The sequence below is a fragment of the Felis catus genome, chromosome E1 (assembly GCF_018350175.1).
Source record: "Felis catus isolate Fca126 chromosome E1, F.catus_Fca126_mat1.0, whole genome shotgun sequence".
Taxonomy (NCBI): Eukaryota; Metazoa; Chordata; class Mammalia; order Carnivora; family Felidae; genus Felis; species Felis catus.
The window spans coordinates 15,121,492-15,134,735 of NC_058381.1; the positions used below are offsets into that span (position 1 = coordinate 15,121,492).

At 52.8% G+C, this 13,244-nt stretch overlaps 1 protein-coding gene and 1 long non-coding RNA gene across 6 annotated transcripts; one reads left to right on the forward strand and one right to left on the reverse strand.

Moving 5' to 3' along the window:
* Window positions 1-440: 440 nt before the first annotated feature.
* LOC109494240 lies at window positions 441-1,898 on the reverse strand. Its single transcript, XR_002738095.2, has 3 exons — window positions 1,756-1,898; window positions 1,190-1,287; window positions 441-653 (listed from the first exon to the last, which is right to left on the reverse strand). It is a non-coding gene; the product is annotated as an uncharacterized LOC109494240 (long non-coding RNA).
* A 515-nt stretch (window positions 1,899-2,413) lies between these two features.
* Window positions 2,414-12,097, forward strand: TLCD2 (TLC domain containing 2). Of its 5 annotated transcripts, none has more exons than XM_045044924.1 (6): window positions 2,414-3,432; window positions 5,474-5,667; window positions 6,944-9,561; window positions 9,988-10,070; window positions 10,274-10,356; window positions 10,921-12,097. In XM_045044924.1, the coding sequence occupies exons 3-6, from the start codon at window positions 9,392-9,394 to the stop codon at window positions 11,371-11,373; spliced, it is 789 nt and encodes a 262-aa protein (XP_044900859.1). In that variant the 5' UTR covers window positions 2,414-3,432; window positions 5,474-5,667; window positions 6,944-9,391; the 3' UTR covers window positions 11,374-12,097. The 5 variants fall into 5 exon arrangements, with proteins under 5 accessions (XP_044900859.1, XP_044900861.1, XP_044900858.1 ...); XM_045044926.1 differs by having other exon boundaries at window positions 6,957-9,561; XM_045044923.1 differs by having other exon boundaries at window positions 5,474-5,644.
* Window positions 12,098-13,244: the final 1,147 nt, after the last annotated feature.

Genomic DNA, 13,244 nt, shown 5'->3' on the forward strand with positions numbered 1-13,244 from the left:
TATAATGCTCTGTAACAGCTCAATTCCCAATTTCCCTGGAATCCCAACCCAAGCACCCTTGGGCTTTGGAGAATCTGGGACCAAATTAGCCACTCCCTTTCGCCAACTTCAATATTGAGTTTCCTGGAGGTCATGGCTTGGATAGTCAAGGAGGGAAGTTGCAGCTGCCCCGGCAGTCAGCCCATGCTGAGTGAGGTTAGTTTTTGCTGATCTGGCAGTGAGAAAAGTGAAGGAAGCTAACATTTAGTGTGCCAACTGTGGGCCAGTGGGCCAGGTACTGTGCTAGGTGTTTTCGAACATAATCCTTTTCGGGGCACCCGGGTGGTTCAGTAGGTTTAAGCATTTGACTTCAGCTCAGGTCATGATCTCACCATTCATGAGTTCGAGCCCCTCACTGGGCTCTCTGCTGTCAACACAGAGCCTGCTTCAGATCCTCTGTCTCCTCTCTTTCTGCTCCTCCCCCCTCAAGTGCTCTCTCTCTCTCTCTCTCTCTCTCTCTCAAAAATAAACATTTTAAAAATTTTTAATAAAAACAACATAATCCTTTTTTAATCCCTACAATAAACTCTGAATTTATTATTCACTCTATTTTGTGGATGAGGAAATTGAGGTGCAGAGATGTTGAGCATCTTCAAGTTCAGAGCTGGTAAGAGCTGGAATTTGAATCCAAGTTTGTTGATTTCGGTAGTTCTCAACTGGGGGAGATTTTGGCCCCCAGGGGACATCTGGTAATGTCCTGAGACATTCATGGTTGTCATAACTGCAGGGTGGGGGTGTTGCTAATTCCATCTAGTGGACCAGGGATGCTGCTAAAATATGCTACAAACGACAGTCCCCACAACAAGAAATTATCTAGCCCAAAATGTCAATACTGCTGAGGTTGAGAAACCCTGGACTCAAAGCCTGTGCTTTTGCCCAATGGGGTGGGAGGGGTGAGGGGGAATGGAGAGTTAGCAGAACAAAATGGACATGGGCCTACTCCGAGGGTCTTGGATAAGAAGGGAATGAGACTTCCACTGTAAGGATAATGGATAATGGGGGCAGCTGGTGAGGTTCCTCTTTCTTCCAAGCTTGGCCAAGGCCCTGCTCAGTTTCTCCCAACCTTGCCAAGTCAGTCCTGGGACTTAACACTAAGCTTGTCCTGGAATGACCCTGACTCCCTGCTCAGGGCTGGGGTAAAAATATTTACCTGGGTCTTCCTGCAGGACTTCCTAGCCAAAGCCTCTGGTTTCTGGGATCAGTGCATTCCACTTGCAGTCTCTGGGAGGCTCCACATTAGCACGCCTGCTGTGGAGGGTGAGAGTGTAAATAAAACAAGGGCCAGGTGGCATCTAAGTTATAAGTGGAGTGAATGGGTGAAGCCAAGAGAGTCCCATTAGCTAGTCCCAGTGTGGGAAGGAATAAGGCAACTTGAGTAGGGAGTAGGGGGCAAATGGCCTGGGGAGCAGGTTTCTGGCCCCAGGAAGCATTCTTTCCATGGCTATTCCTCTCCTCTAGGTTTGGTTTGCAGCTTCGCTGGACCTTTCCCAGTACCATTCCTGGAGCACCCACACACCCAGCCAGCCACCATTCTGAGCCTCCCCAATACTGGCCTCCTTCTAGACCTGGGAAGGCGGGTATGAGCTGAGTGTGAACTGGCTGTGCAGACAGGAAATACCGCTCGTTCCAAGCTCAGACCTCTGAAAAGCTAAACAGCAGATGGGGGGTTGGGGGGGGGGGGGAGATAGTCTTGGAGTGAAAGAGGAAAGGACATACAAGCAGGTCCCCCATATTTGGGGTTCCATCTCCTCTCTTTCCTGAAGACCCAGGAGGGTTGGGGCGGAGGTAGAGTGGGGGGTGGGGTGGGGATAAGGGGATGGAGGAGGGCAGGCCAGGAGGAGGATGTGGTAACAGCTGATTCGTCCCCTGAGGTCACACTTTCCAGCAATCAGCTGTTACTGGGGTGGAAGGCAGGAAGTTTCCTTAAAGGCACATTGTTCTGAACACAGGCTGGGAATTCTGGAGTTCCTAGGAACCACACCAATTACTTGGTGGAGCCTGTATTTGATACAGAGGAACTGTCTCTCACCCCAGGCTGATCCTTTTCGGTATCCTCATACTCAACTGGGAGTCTATGGAAAAGTCACGGATCCTGTCTACACGTTTCTCTTTTATGGAACGGGCGGGGGTGGGGGTGATAAATTGCGACGCGTCCCAGACTTGGCCCTTTAAAAAAGCGGTTTAGCAGCTTTTGCCAAGTCATTGGGTTCCTCTTCGTTTTGCCCATCCCCCGCCCCCCTAGGCTCTGATTGGCCCCTGGGGAAAGGGGCAGCCTCCCCATTGGTCTCTACCTTTGAAATCTCTTCCTAAGTAGGCCTGAGTCAGTGAAAGGCTTCTGGAGGGCGGGACAGAATAGGGGTATTAGGCGGAGGATGGGGTTACTTACCAGTTGACACTCTGACAAGACCCATCCCCTAGTTTCCCACCACTAGTCTTGCTTCTACCCTCAAGTGAGGACTGTACTATGAATCTTTTGTTAGGAAGCTGCTGCTTGAGAGGCTCTGCCTCTATGCGACTGGGACGAGACCTACTCTACAAGAAAAATCTCCTGATTAGTAAGAGCCCGCCAGGAGAGGAGGACTAGATCTCTCCAGTGAAAGCTGGGACCAGGAGAGGTGGACAGTTTTCCCTCCTCCAAAAGCCCTCAAGAGTCCTCATCCAATGGAAGAGTGTGCTGCCCGGGAGGCTAATTTCCACCTTCAGTTCTACCCACTCCTGCTTCGCCTGCTCCACCTTTCCCTAAAGAACTATCGCCTCATACGCAGAGGTCAGCGAATCCATTTTGGGGTAGTTTAAAACAAGCACGCACGGCCCAAAAAAGGAGGGGCTGTAGCCCTTTAAGGACTTCGCCAGGATGGATTCGGAGAGGAGTTTAAAAATGCCAACTCACAGAGCGCGCTGGATTCTGGGAACGAGGTGCCAGACCGAGAACTACATTGACCAGTGTGCAACGCAAACACACACGCCTTTACTTCCTTTTGCTCTTTAGGACTCTGGTTTGACGTAGCGCTCCTCAAAGCAAGCTGCCTTAGGCTTAAGGCTCAGCCACACCCTTTCACCTATTGGTGAGCTCGTGAGTTGGTGGGCGTGGCCTAGCGCAGCTCACCCAGGCAAAGGGGTGGCCTCCTTGCCAATCAGAGCTAAGACGGCCGGAGAGGCGGGACCTGGGCGAAGTGCTGGCGCCCCAGAGTGGGTGTGGTCACGCTGCCCAGCAGTGGGCGGTGATTGGCCCTAGGCGGTGCAATCGCAGCTTGTGCGTCACGACGCCGCCAGCTGATCGGAGCCTGGAGCCGGTGTGTGCTGGGCGCAGGGAAGACACAGCGCCGCCGGCCGTGGGGGACGGACGCACTGATTTGCTCCCCTACCCTCAGCAGCCCCCCCACCCAGCACCAGGTGGGTGTGAGCTGGGGTCTCCGCCGCACAGGAGGGAACCGTGCTAACAGGGTAACGGGGGAAAGTAGGGTCCTGGTGGCCACACCCTGCCCTTCCGGGGGAGGGGAGAGGGGGCGGCGGGGGTAGGGGAGCTTTGGGGCAGAGGGGCCTGAACTGACTGGAGTAGTGTGGCAGGAGGTTTAAAGAAGGAGCCAGGACAGCAGTAGTGGCGGAAGGTTTTGCAGAGTGGCTAAAAGGGAGACGAGGGGCTGGAGGGCTGGGGGCAGCTAACCTGGGCGCCCCCTGGTCAAAGGATATGAGAACTGGCCTTCTAGCTTGCGGAGGGTTTGGACCCGGCGGGTAGTGAGGAGGTAGTTTTCCTTTACTGGCAGTCAGTGGGTCAGGGCCAATTGAGCGCCCTGGCAGGGAAGGGGTCTCTGGGCGGGCCGGCCCCTCCTCTCGTTCCCTCCAGGGGATGTTATGTAAGGGGGGAGGGGAGAGGAGTAGGGGGCGGCGGTGCGGGGGCCTTATGCAACCCAAAGGTTAGGGTTTCACCGCGGTTGGTGGGGGAAGCGGGCTGGAGGAGGACCTGGAAACTCTAACCCCCCCTCCCCAGCCTAACTGGCCGTCTTGGGCCCAGAGAAGGTCACCTCTGCACCTCCCCCCCAGCATGTCCGGTTGTGGGGCCCCTAGCCCAGGCCTGGCCCTGACCGCCTGGGAAGCCGGCTGACTGGGTGGGGCGCCTGGGTTAGTCATCACTGGGCTCCCTCTCTCCCCACCTCTCGGCCAACTCTTGGCCCCTCCCTATGGCCTCTCGCTAGGCTATCGCCCCCACCTCCCTCCGGCCCTAGTTACAGCCTCCAACTCATTTGGCCTGTCATCCTGGCTGTCAGACTGGGCTAGGAATTGTCAGGGTGCCAAAGGGTTGATGGAGCAGCTGGTCAGAGGGTCAGTGCCCTGGGCCCACCCCGCCCTGCAGCCAAGGGCACCTGCTTGGCACAGACTCTGAGCAGCCGCTGAGTCCTATGGGCTGAACAGAGCTGGCTCAGACAGAGGAGAGTGGGAAGGAGTTGGACTGGTCACCTGGGGGAAGGAAGATACCACAAAGTTCATGTCTCCCAAGAGGGTTTTGTAATTTGAAAACCTCCCACCCCCACCCTAGTCTTTCTTATCCTCTGAGTATAGAAGTCTGAAAGCAAGACCGCCTTGGCCGCTCACACTGGCATGGGCCATGCCCTTGGACTGAGTGTCAGCACAGACCCGCCCTCCCCAGCTCACAGCCCTCTAGCCTGCCACGCCCCCAGCCCCCTCCCTGGGCCATGCTGCAGGGCCCGGCTTTTCCTGCTGATTCATGCGTTGGAACTGTGGGGGCGGGGCTTGGAACTTGGAACAAAGTTCAGACATGGAGGGGCCGGCAGACAGCCTGGAATTCATACCAGATGTACCCGGAATGCGCAAGCGGAATGCCTGGCATTTGAGAGTCTTGGGGAAGCTGCCCATCCACCCTGCCCATACCTCCCTCCCCTCCAGCCTTTGGTCCCCTGTCCTCTCCTCACAGTCCCTGGAGCCTCTGCTGACCTTCCAAACACTTCCTTACTCTTCCCCAGATGTAGGCCCCCAAAACTCTTCTAGCTGAACTCTTTGGGAACAAGTCAGTTGGGCTGATCACTGAACTCACATTTTTGGACCTAAGGTACAACTTCTCACCAAGTACCTGGGCGATTGGTGGGACGTGTCCAAGGTTCTAAGTCCTGCCCTCTCTGAATGCTGAAGAGGAGGGGCCCTCCGTGGGTAGCTGAGGCAAGGGGTGGGGGGTGGGGTGAGAGCAGGCCTGGGTCTCTCTACAGCCTTCAGTTCTGGAAAGAGGTGCAAGGAGGTATGTTTAGAGCTGCCTCTTGCTTCTCACTGAAGTTAACCGCTCCTGCAGGCCCAAGTCAAAGCCAAGAACCCTTTGTTACAAGGTTGAGCATCTGTTGGAGCTGGACTTTGATGCCAGTGGGACAGTGTCCCTGTGACATGGCCCTGCTCAGATCCTTCCCATTTTTCTTCCCTTTCCTTTTAGGAGCCTGTCCCTCCCACATCCTCAACTGGCTGAGCCGCAGTAGTTCTTCAGTGGCAAGCTTTATGTCCTGACCCAGCTAAAGCTGCCAGTTGAAGAACTGTTGCCCTCTGCCCCTGGCTTCAAGGAGGAGGAGGAAGAGGAGAAGGAGCTGCTTTCCCCCTCATCTGGAAGGTGACGGAACTGGGGCTGGGAAGGTCAGAACAGCGGGAGTGGTGATGCCTTTTGGAAAAGGGAACCTTGTTCAGTTGGAGACCCTTCAGCCAGATTGGCCCAGCAAGAGAGAACAGTTGTAGATTAGAGACCCTTGTTGGGCTGGGGACTAGATGGCTGTGACTACCCAAGGTTAGTTGGTCTACATCAGTGTGTGACAAAGGGAAGACAATGGGAGCAAAGAAAACTGGCAACACCTTTACTCAGATGTCTTTCTTGACCCTCCTTCCTGTCTCCCTTTCTTTCCTACTGCCTTTCCAGGTGAGGTCCAAAGTAAATTTCATCTTCAGGGAAGAGGTCATACTGAAACTCCCATCTGAGTAGTCAACCCCATGCTCTTAGCTTTCCCTGTATTTCCTCAGACTGGCCTAGACTCCAGTTACAGGGATAAATCACCTATATGTGGGACCCTTGGGCCTCTTGTCTCAGCTTCAACACCTGTGAGATGCAGAATCATACAGTTGAATGTGCAGGAGGGAATCAGAAGCCTACTGTGCAGACTCAGAGCCTGGGCTCTCTTCTCCCTGTGGGTGGGAACAAAACAGCTTTTCATATAAGCTGTTGCCCCTCCCCCCATCCCTAACCAACACAACCCCAGGAGCTGGGGGTGGGGGGAGGATTAGAGGGAGGGGGCTAGAGTTAGACCAGGGCTAGGGGCTGGAGGAGCTCAGTCTCTACATTGACTTCCCACCATACAAAGGTGGCCCCAGGTTTCCTCTGCCACCCAAAACAGAACCGCAGCCCCTGATGGGGTTCCAACTGCTGTTCCTCTGTTTCTTCTCTCACTTTACCTTCCAGGATAATTTGTGAGACTCAGCTCAGGCTTATGAGGCGGGAAATTCTCTCCAGCAACCAGGCGAGATGGGTTGTGGGATGTGACCCCCTCTGGGGAATCAAGCTGTGTAAACCTAGCACCCCTGGCTCCTGATGCCACGTAACTCTTGGGGCTCAGGCTCTGGTGTGGTTCAACCGTGGCCCAGCCTCCCTGCCTGAAGGTGGCCAAATTCAGGGGCTGCAGAAAGCTGTCCTGCTGTGGGGCACAAGATGTACAGGTAGCTGGGTCCTTTTCTCCACTTATGAGAGAGATTTAGGGGAGAGTAGATCACTGAACCCACCCTTCTGCAGCCTAGGCTGGATGCGTGTGGGACTGCGGTGGAGGGGGTGGGTAGACTGGGTCCACTCATAGGCTGCAACAAAGATTGTTCTGTCCCTGGACATTGCTTCCGTCCTTTCTTCCCCTCTCCGCTTCACTGGCCACAGTGTCTCCCTCCAGCCCTGGGTATGTGGCTCTGCCATCCTCACCCGTCATGGAGCAGAGATGAGGAAGAGCAGCCTGGGAACACAGAGGCAGGCAGAAGACCAGTGAAGGACCAGGCCCGGAGAGCACAGGGCCCTGTCTGGGCACCCCGCAGAGGGGACCCATAAAGGCCAGGAGCACCCCAGGAGGAGGGAGGACGGCCAGCCTCCATCAAGAACAAGCTCCCGGCCACTGGCTTCATTCACTCTTTCTCTCCAGTGTCACTACCTCCCTGAGATATGAGACTGTGTTAAAATGTCCTGTTGCTTCATCCTCCTACTTCTACTCCCTACCCTATAGAGTGATACAAAGCAGCCTCAAGGAGCAAGAACCAGCTGTGAAAGGACATATGTAGGGAATTCATAGAAGAAATTCAAATGGATAAAACCATGAAAAACACTGTGTGCTTCATTAGTAATTAAAGAAAGACAAACATAGCTGAAAGCATTTTTCCCTCGGCAAACTATATTTTAAAAAATAAAAAAAGGAAGACCCAGTATCGGCAAAGGAGCACTAAAATAACACTCCCATACCTTGTATATGGGGGTGCGAATTGGCATAGCCTTCCTGGATGTCAGTTTGGTAGTATGTGTCAAACACTCTAAAAGTGTCCATCGCCTTTGACCTAGTGATTCTACACTTGGGAATTTACCCTAAGAAAATAATTAAAGATTCAGTTACAAGATGCTCACCCCAGCATTGCAATAGAAAAAATGAGAAGCAGTTGTCTGATTGGGAATTCACTTCTTCTTTGCTGTAATGAAAATTTGCAATGGGGGATTGCTTAAGTAAATCATTGTATATCCATCCAGATGGTGGAGTACTGCACAGCCATTAGAAGTCATGTAGAAGAACATTTGACTGGAAAGAAAAATGCTCTTTGAATATTAAAAAGGTTATGAAAATAGTGTGTATTATGTGATCTCAATTTTTTTTAATATGGGTATATTCTTGTATATATAAAACAGATAAAGACTAAGGACATAACTCTTAAATGTTAATGATAGTGATTATCTTTGGATGGTGGAACAAAATCATTGTGATTTTCCTCTTTGGCTTTTCTATTTTAAAATTTTCTCCATTGTGTATGGTTCTCATATAATAAATAAAATTTAAAAGAATCAGTGTAATTGTTTTAAAAACTTGGAGAGGTGGGTGTGGAGGAATGAAGGGATGCCCCTAACCCCTTGGACGAAATGGGGTTTTGGTGAAGAAAAGGGGTTGTGAGAATGTGAAGAACTTCATTCTCCAGGAGTAAGTAGCTGGAATCTACCCCTCTCCACCTACGAGAAACAGCTCTCTGAATTGCTGGCTTTCAGCCAGCTGAAGAGGTGTGGTGTGGAGTAAGGAAAACAGTAAAAACCTGTCACTCTTCAGGAGATGGAAGGTGGGGGCGTCGGGGAAGATTTTATCTCCAGGCTGAAAGGTTCTAGAATCCTATCAGTCTTTGATTTTCTCTTTGATTCTGTCCCAACCTGGAGGTGACCCTGCGTGACCTCTCCTTGCCACCTCAGATTGGAAGAGAGAATTCTATTCACCTAACTTGTACCAAGCCCTGGGGGGAGGGGTGCTTTTCAAGACTTGAGTGCTAAGTGGTTTCCTTTTCCCTCCCCTCCTAATAGCAAGGGTCCTCTGTAGGGCCCCCAAAAGCGGTTGGGGGGAGGAGTCCCCAGCGGGTCACTTCTCCAAAATGGGAGCTGTTGTTTCATTTGAAGGCACTGTGTAAGGGGACAGGACTGTTGGGATTAATAGGGTTGCCATGATGTGTTAAAGGTCTGGAAACCTCGGAAAGTGGAAAGGGTGGCTCGAAGGAAATGAGGTACCCCCACAGCTGAGACGGGGTGGGGGTGATGTGGGGCAGTGCGGTGGCGATGTTTAAGCAAGTGGGAGTGGGTGTGCGCTGGCCTCTACCTTCAGGTCGGTGAGGGTGCCAAGAGTGGGATGACCAGCAGGTGAAAGGTTAGTATAGGGAAGAGGAGGTGAAAGACAATGGGGCGGGGCCTCTGGGGGTGTCAGGTGAGTTTAGCGACCTATTTCGGGAGTTCCGAAGGGTTTGGGACACAGGAGTTGGGGAAGAACCCTGTCGACAGCCTGGAAGTCCCCCTGAGCTCCGTTGCAAGGCGTGGTCCCCAGGAGCCCCCCAACCCGCCACCCATCCTAGGGCGGGACAGGATCTGTTGGCTGTAGCTCCGGGGCGTGGCTCCCCGGCTGCTCCAATCACCACCTAGCCGAGTGATGGGGGCGTGGTCGAAGCCTAGAAAAGTTAAAGCGGATTCCAAAGGCGCGGTGGGCTGGGGAAGCCAAAGACCCGTTCTTGCGCGAAAACCAACTCACAGCCCCCGCAGCTGACATTGGGTGCGTCCCAGCTGAGAGCGCCGGCGCCCAAGGGACTAAATCGGACCTGCCAGGCCATGTGGGGGCTCCTTGTGACCGGCGCCTCCTTCGCCGCCTTCCGGGGGCTGCACTGGGCGCTGCAGCTGCTGCCCACGCCGGGATCTGCTGCCCAGGACCGTTGGAAGTGGCGGAACATCTGTGTCTCCCTGGTGCACAGCCTGCTCACAGGGGTCGGGGCGCTGCTCGGGTGCGGGGCTTAGAGGTTCGGGAGGCACCGGGGTGAGGGGGAGCGGTCGAAAGTTGAGATTAAAAGACCCATAGGGGCACCTTCAAGAATCGAAGCAGGACCTTACACAACCCTTTTTCCTTTTCCTTTTCCTTTTCCTTTTCCTTTTCCTTTTCCTTTTCCTTTTCCTTTTCCCTTCTCCTTCTCCTTCTCCTTCTCCTTGTCTTGTCTTGTCTTGTCTTCTCTTCTCTTCTCTTTTTTGTTCTCTTCTCTTCTCGTCTCTTCTCTTTCCTTTTCTTTTCTTTCCAAGTAGGCTTCACTCCCTCGAAGCGGGACCTTGAAAGTCTGACACTGGGTGGGGGCTGTGAATGGGTGGGTGAGCGTGCACAGCGGGAGAATGGGGTCTGAGTCTGCACGATGCTGACTATGGTCCCCCATCTCCTACAGGCTCTCGCTGTACCCTCAGATGGCTGCCGACCCGATTCACGGCCACCCGTTCTGGGCCCTGGTGCTGGTGGCTGTGTCCGTGGGTGAGTCTGCAGGGAAGGTTGGGCGAGCTTGGTGGGGAACAACCTTCCGATGGTAATTCCAGGTCCCCAGGGGTCAAATGTTTCTGGCAGCTTTGCTGAAGGAAACTAAAGACCTGGAAAAAGGAGGGGATGAAGATTCCTCTCCAAGAAGTACAACAACTTGGGGAGGCCTAATGGTCCTCCCCCTCATACCATGCCCATAGGTTATTTCTTGGCGGATGGAGCTGACATGCTGTGCAACCAGACCTTGGGCCAGGCGTGGGAACTTCTCTGTCATCATTTGGTGGTGAGACTTGGGGAAAGGGAGACAGGAAGGGTGGTATGCTCGGGGTGGGGGTCCCCAATCTCTCTTCAGGTTTCTGTCCAGTGACTTTCCAGAGTCTCTGACCCTGTTGGGGCTTGATCCTCCCAACTTTGGGCTGGTTTGGGGGGAGAGGACTGACTGCTAGCCACAGCTGGAGTCTGAGCACTGCCTAGGTAGCTTGGATTCCCTCAGGTGGCTCATAGATTGCAGAAATGTTGAACAGGGAGATTTTCTGAGAAGGGGGAGTCCCAGTACAGGGAGTGGGGATGGGGCATCAAAACCCAGGATTGGAAATCGGGGCGGGGTGGGGGGTATACTGTGCAGACGCTGCTGCTGCCCCAGGGGAGACAACCTCTGGGCCGAGGGTTACTATGGAAGAGTTATTTTAATGCCATTTAGGCCCTAACGTAAGGGTAAGCCTAAAGGGCAGCTTTTTGATAGCATACCACAAAATGCTTAGGAGCCCCTGTCTTAGGGATTGAGATGTTGGCAATGATGGTCAGTAGTTCCCGGAAGGTCCTCTGACCTCTGACCCCTGTTCCCTAGGTAGTGAGCTGCCTCAGCACCGCCATTCTGTCCAGCCACTATGTAGGCGTCTCTATGGTGTCTTTGCTCCTGGAGCTGAACTCTGCCTGCCTGCACCTACGAAAATTGCTGCTGCTTTCCCACCAGGCCCCATCCCTGGCCTTCAGCATGGCCAGCTGGGCCACCCTGGCCACCCTGGCCCTCTTCCGCCTGGTGCCTCTGGGGTGGATAAGTCTGTGGCTGATCCGGCAGCAACACCAGGTGCCTCCTGCTCTGGTCATCCTTGGTGGAACCGGACTGGTGACTGTGGGTGCCATGAGCATCATACTGGGTGTCCGTATTTTGGTCAGTGATGTCCTACGGTCTCGGCACCGCCCACCCATCCCTGGGCACAAGGAAACCAGGGACACAAGGAGATGTTGTGATGGTGAGCTTGTCACCAGGGATGGTTCCATTCTCAGCCTAAAAGACTAGAGAGAAGCGTCAGGCTCCTCTCCGGCCAGTCCTGGGGGAGACATGACCAGGACAAGGACATGGTGGTCTACAGTACACTGTCCTTCGATGGGGTAAGGACCGAAAGGAATTTTCAGTATCTCAATTCCTTTTCCGGCTAACTCACACCCCTCCCCATTCCTAGGATCTAAGAAGAAATGCTGATGCTCATGATGGGTGGGAAACCGGGATCCTGGGCTATTGTTCACTGAATCCCATCATCAGATGACTGCTTCGTCCAGCAGACTAACTCAAGAGGTACAGCCAGTTCTACCAATAAGAGGTGGCAGGAGGCATGAAGCTAAATGAAACTACCAATGAAATCCTTTGCTTTAGCATGGGAACAGGTGAAGAAAGGTGAGGTCCTGTTAGGATCAGAGAGATCTGGCATGGAGGGGGTGGGGTCAGAGGAAGAAAGACCTCAACTGTGACCACATTCTAGCAATGGGAGGAGGCCACACAGGTGCTATCAGTAGCCAGTGGGGGTGGACATAATAGTCACCAAGAGACAGAAGAACTGGGCCACTACAATTGCTGCTGCTATTTCTGGTTCTCAAAGCCACACTACTGTGTTTGTACTTAATGTTAGTTCTACTGCCTTAAAAAAAAATTTTTTTTAAGAGAGAGAGAGAGAGAGGGAGGGGCATAGAGAGAATATTTTTGTAATGTTTCTGTATTTTGAGAGAGTGCATGCGAGCAGGGGAGGGGCAGAGAGAGAGGATCTCAAGCAGGTTCCGTGCTGCCAGCACAGAGCCTGATGTAAGCCTCCATCTCACAAACCGTGAGATCACAAGCAGAGCTGAAATCCAAGAGTCCGACGCTCAGCTGACTGAGCCACCCAGGCACTGAGAGAGAGAAAGAGAGAGAGAGACAGAGAGAGAGAGAGAGAGAGAGAGAGAGAGAGAGAGAGAGAGAATCTTAAGCAGGCTCCGCACTCAGTGTAGACCCCAACTCAGGGCTCAATCTCACGACCCTAGGATCATGACCTGAGCCAAAATCAAGAATTAGATGCTCAACGCACTGAGCCACCAGGTGCCCCTGCCTTCATAATTTTTAAAAAGCCCAGCATCTTCCTTTTAAATTTTCTTAGTATCTTCTGATCTTTTCAAGGAAAACGCAGATTCTTCTTTTTTAATTTTTTTAAATGTTTATTTAGTTTTGAGAGAAAGAGAGTGTGAGCCGGGGAGGGGCAGAGAGAGAGGGAGACACGGAATCCAAAGCAGGCTCCTGGCTGTGGGCTGTCCGCACAGAGCCCCACACAGGGCTCGAACTCAAGAACCGCGAGATCATGACCTGAGCCAAAGTCAGATGCTTAACCGACTGAGCCACCCAGGTGCCCACCGGGTCTGTCTTCTTAGGACAGCACTAAAGCCCAGAGCCACGGCAGGGACTCAAATACCTGATCTGGGTGCCGACTATAGGGTTTTCCCAGGCCCTGTCTTTCATGGAAGAATGAAGGCAGAGGCAGAAGTAGATGAGGGAAGGCTTCCACTTGGCTGCAGAGGGACTAAGGTGTATCTGACTCCCTTCCAGGATTCCTTTGCGAGCTCTCCCTCTCCTTTCTCCCCTAGCACTTCTGCGCTTTTGTTTTTCACCACACAAAATCTCTTTTCTTCAGGCAGAACAGCCAGGTTACGGGAAGTGTAGAGCAGATTAAGTTTACTATTCTACAAAGCAATGGACAGAAAGAGATAACCCTTAATCATCCACAGAAAAAATACATGAGCAGAAGCAAGAGACAGGAAAATTAAAACAAAAAAAAGCCTGCCCCAAAGCTGAGCTAGAGAAAAGGGATAGCAGAAGTGGACATGCATAGATCAAGGGACAAATAAAAGGTTCACCTGTATGGAAGA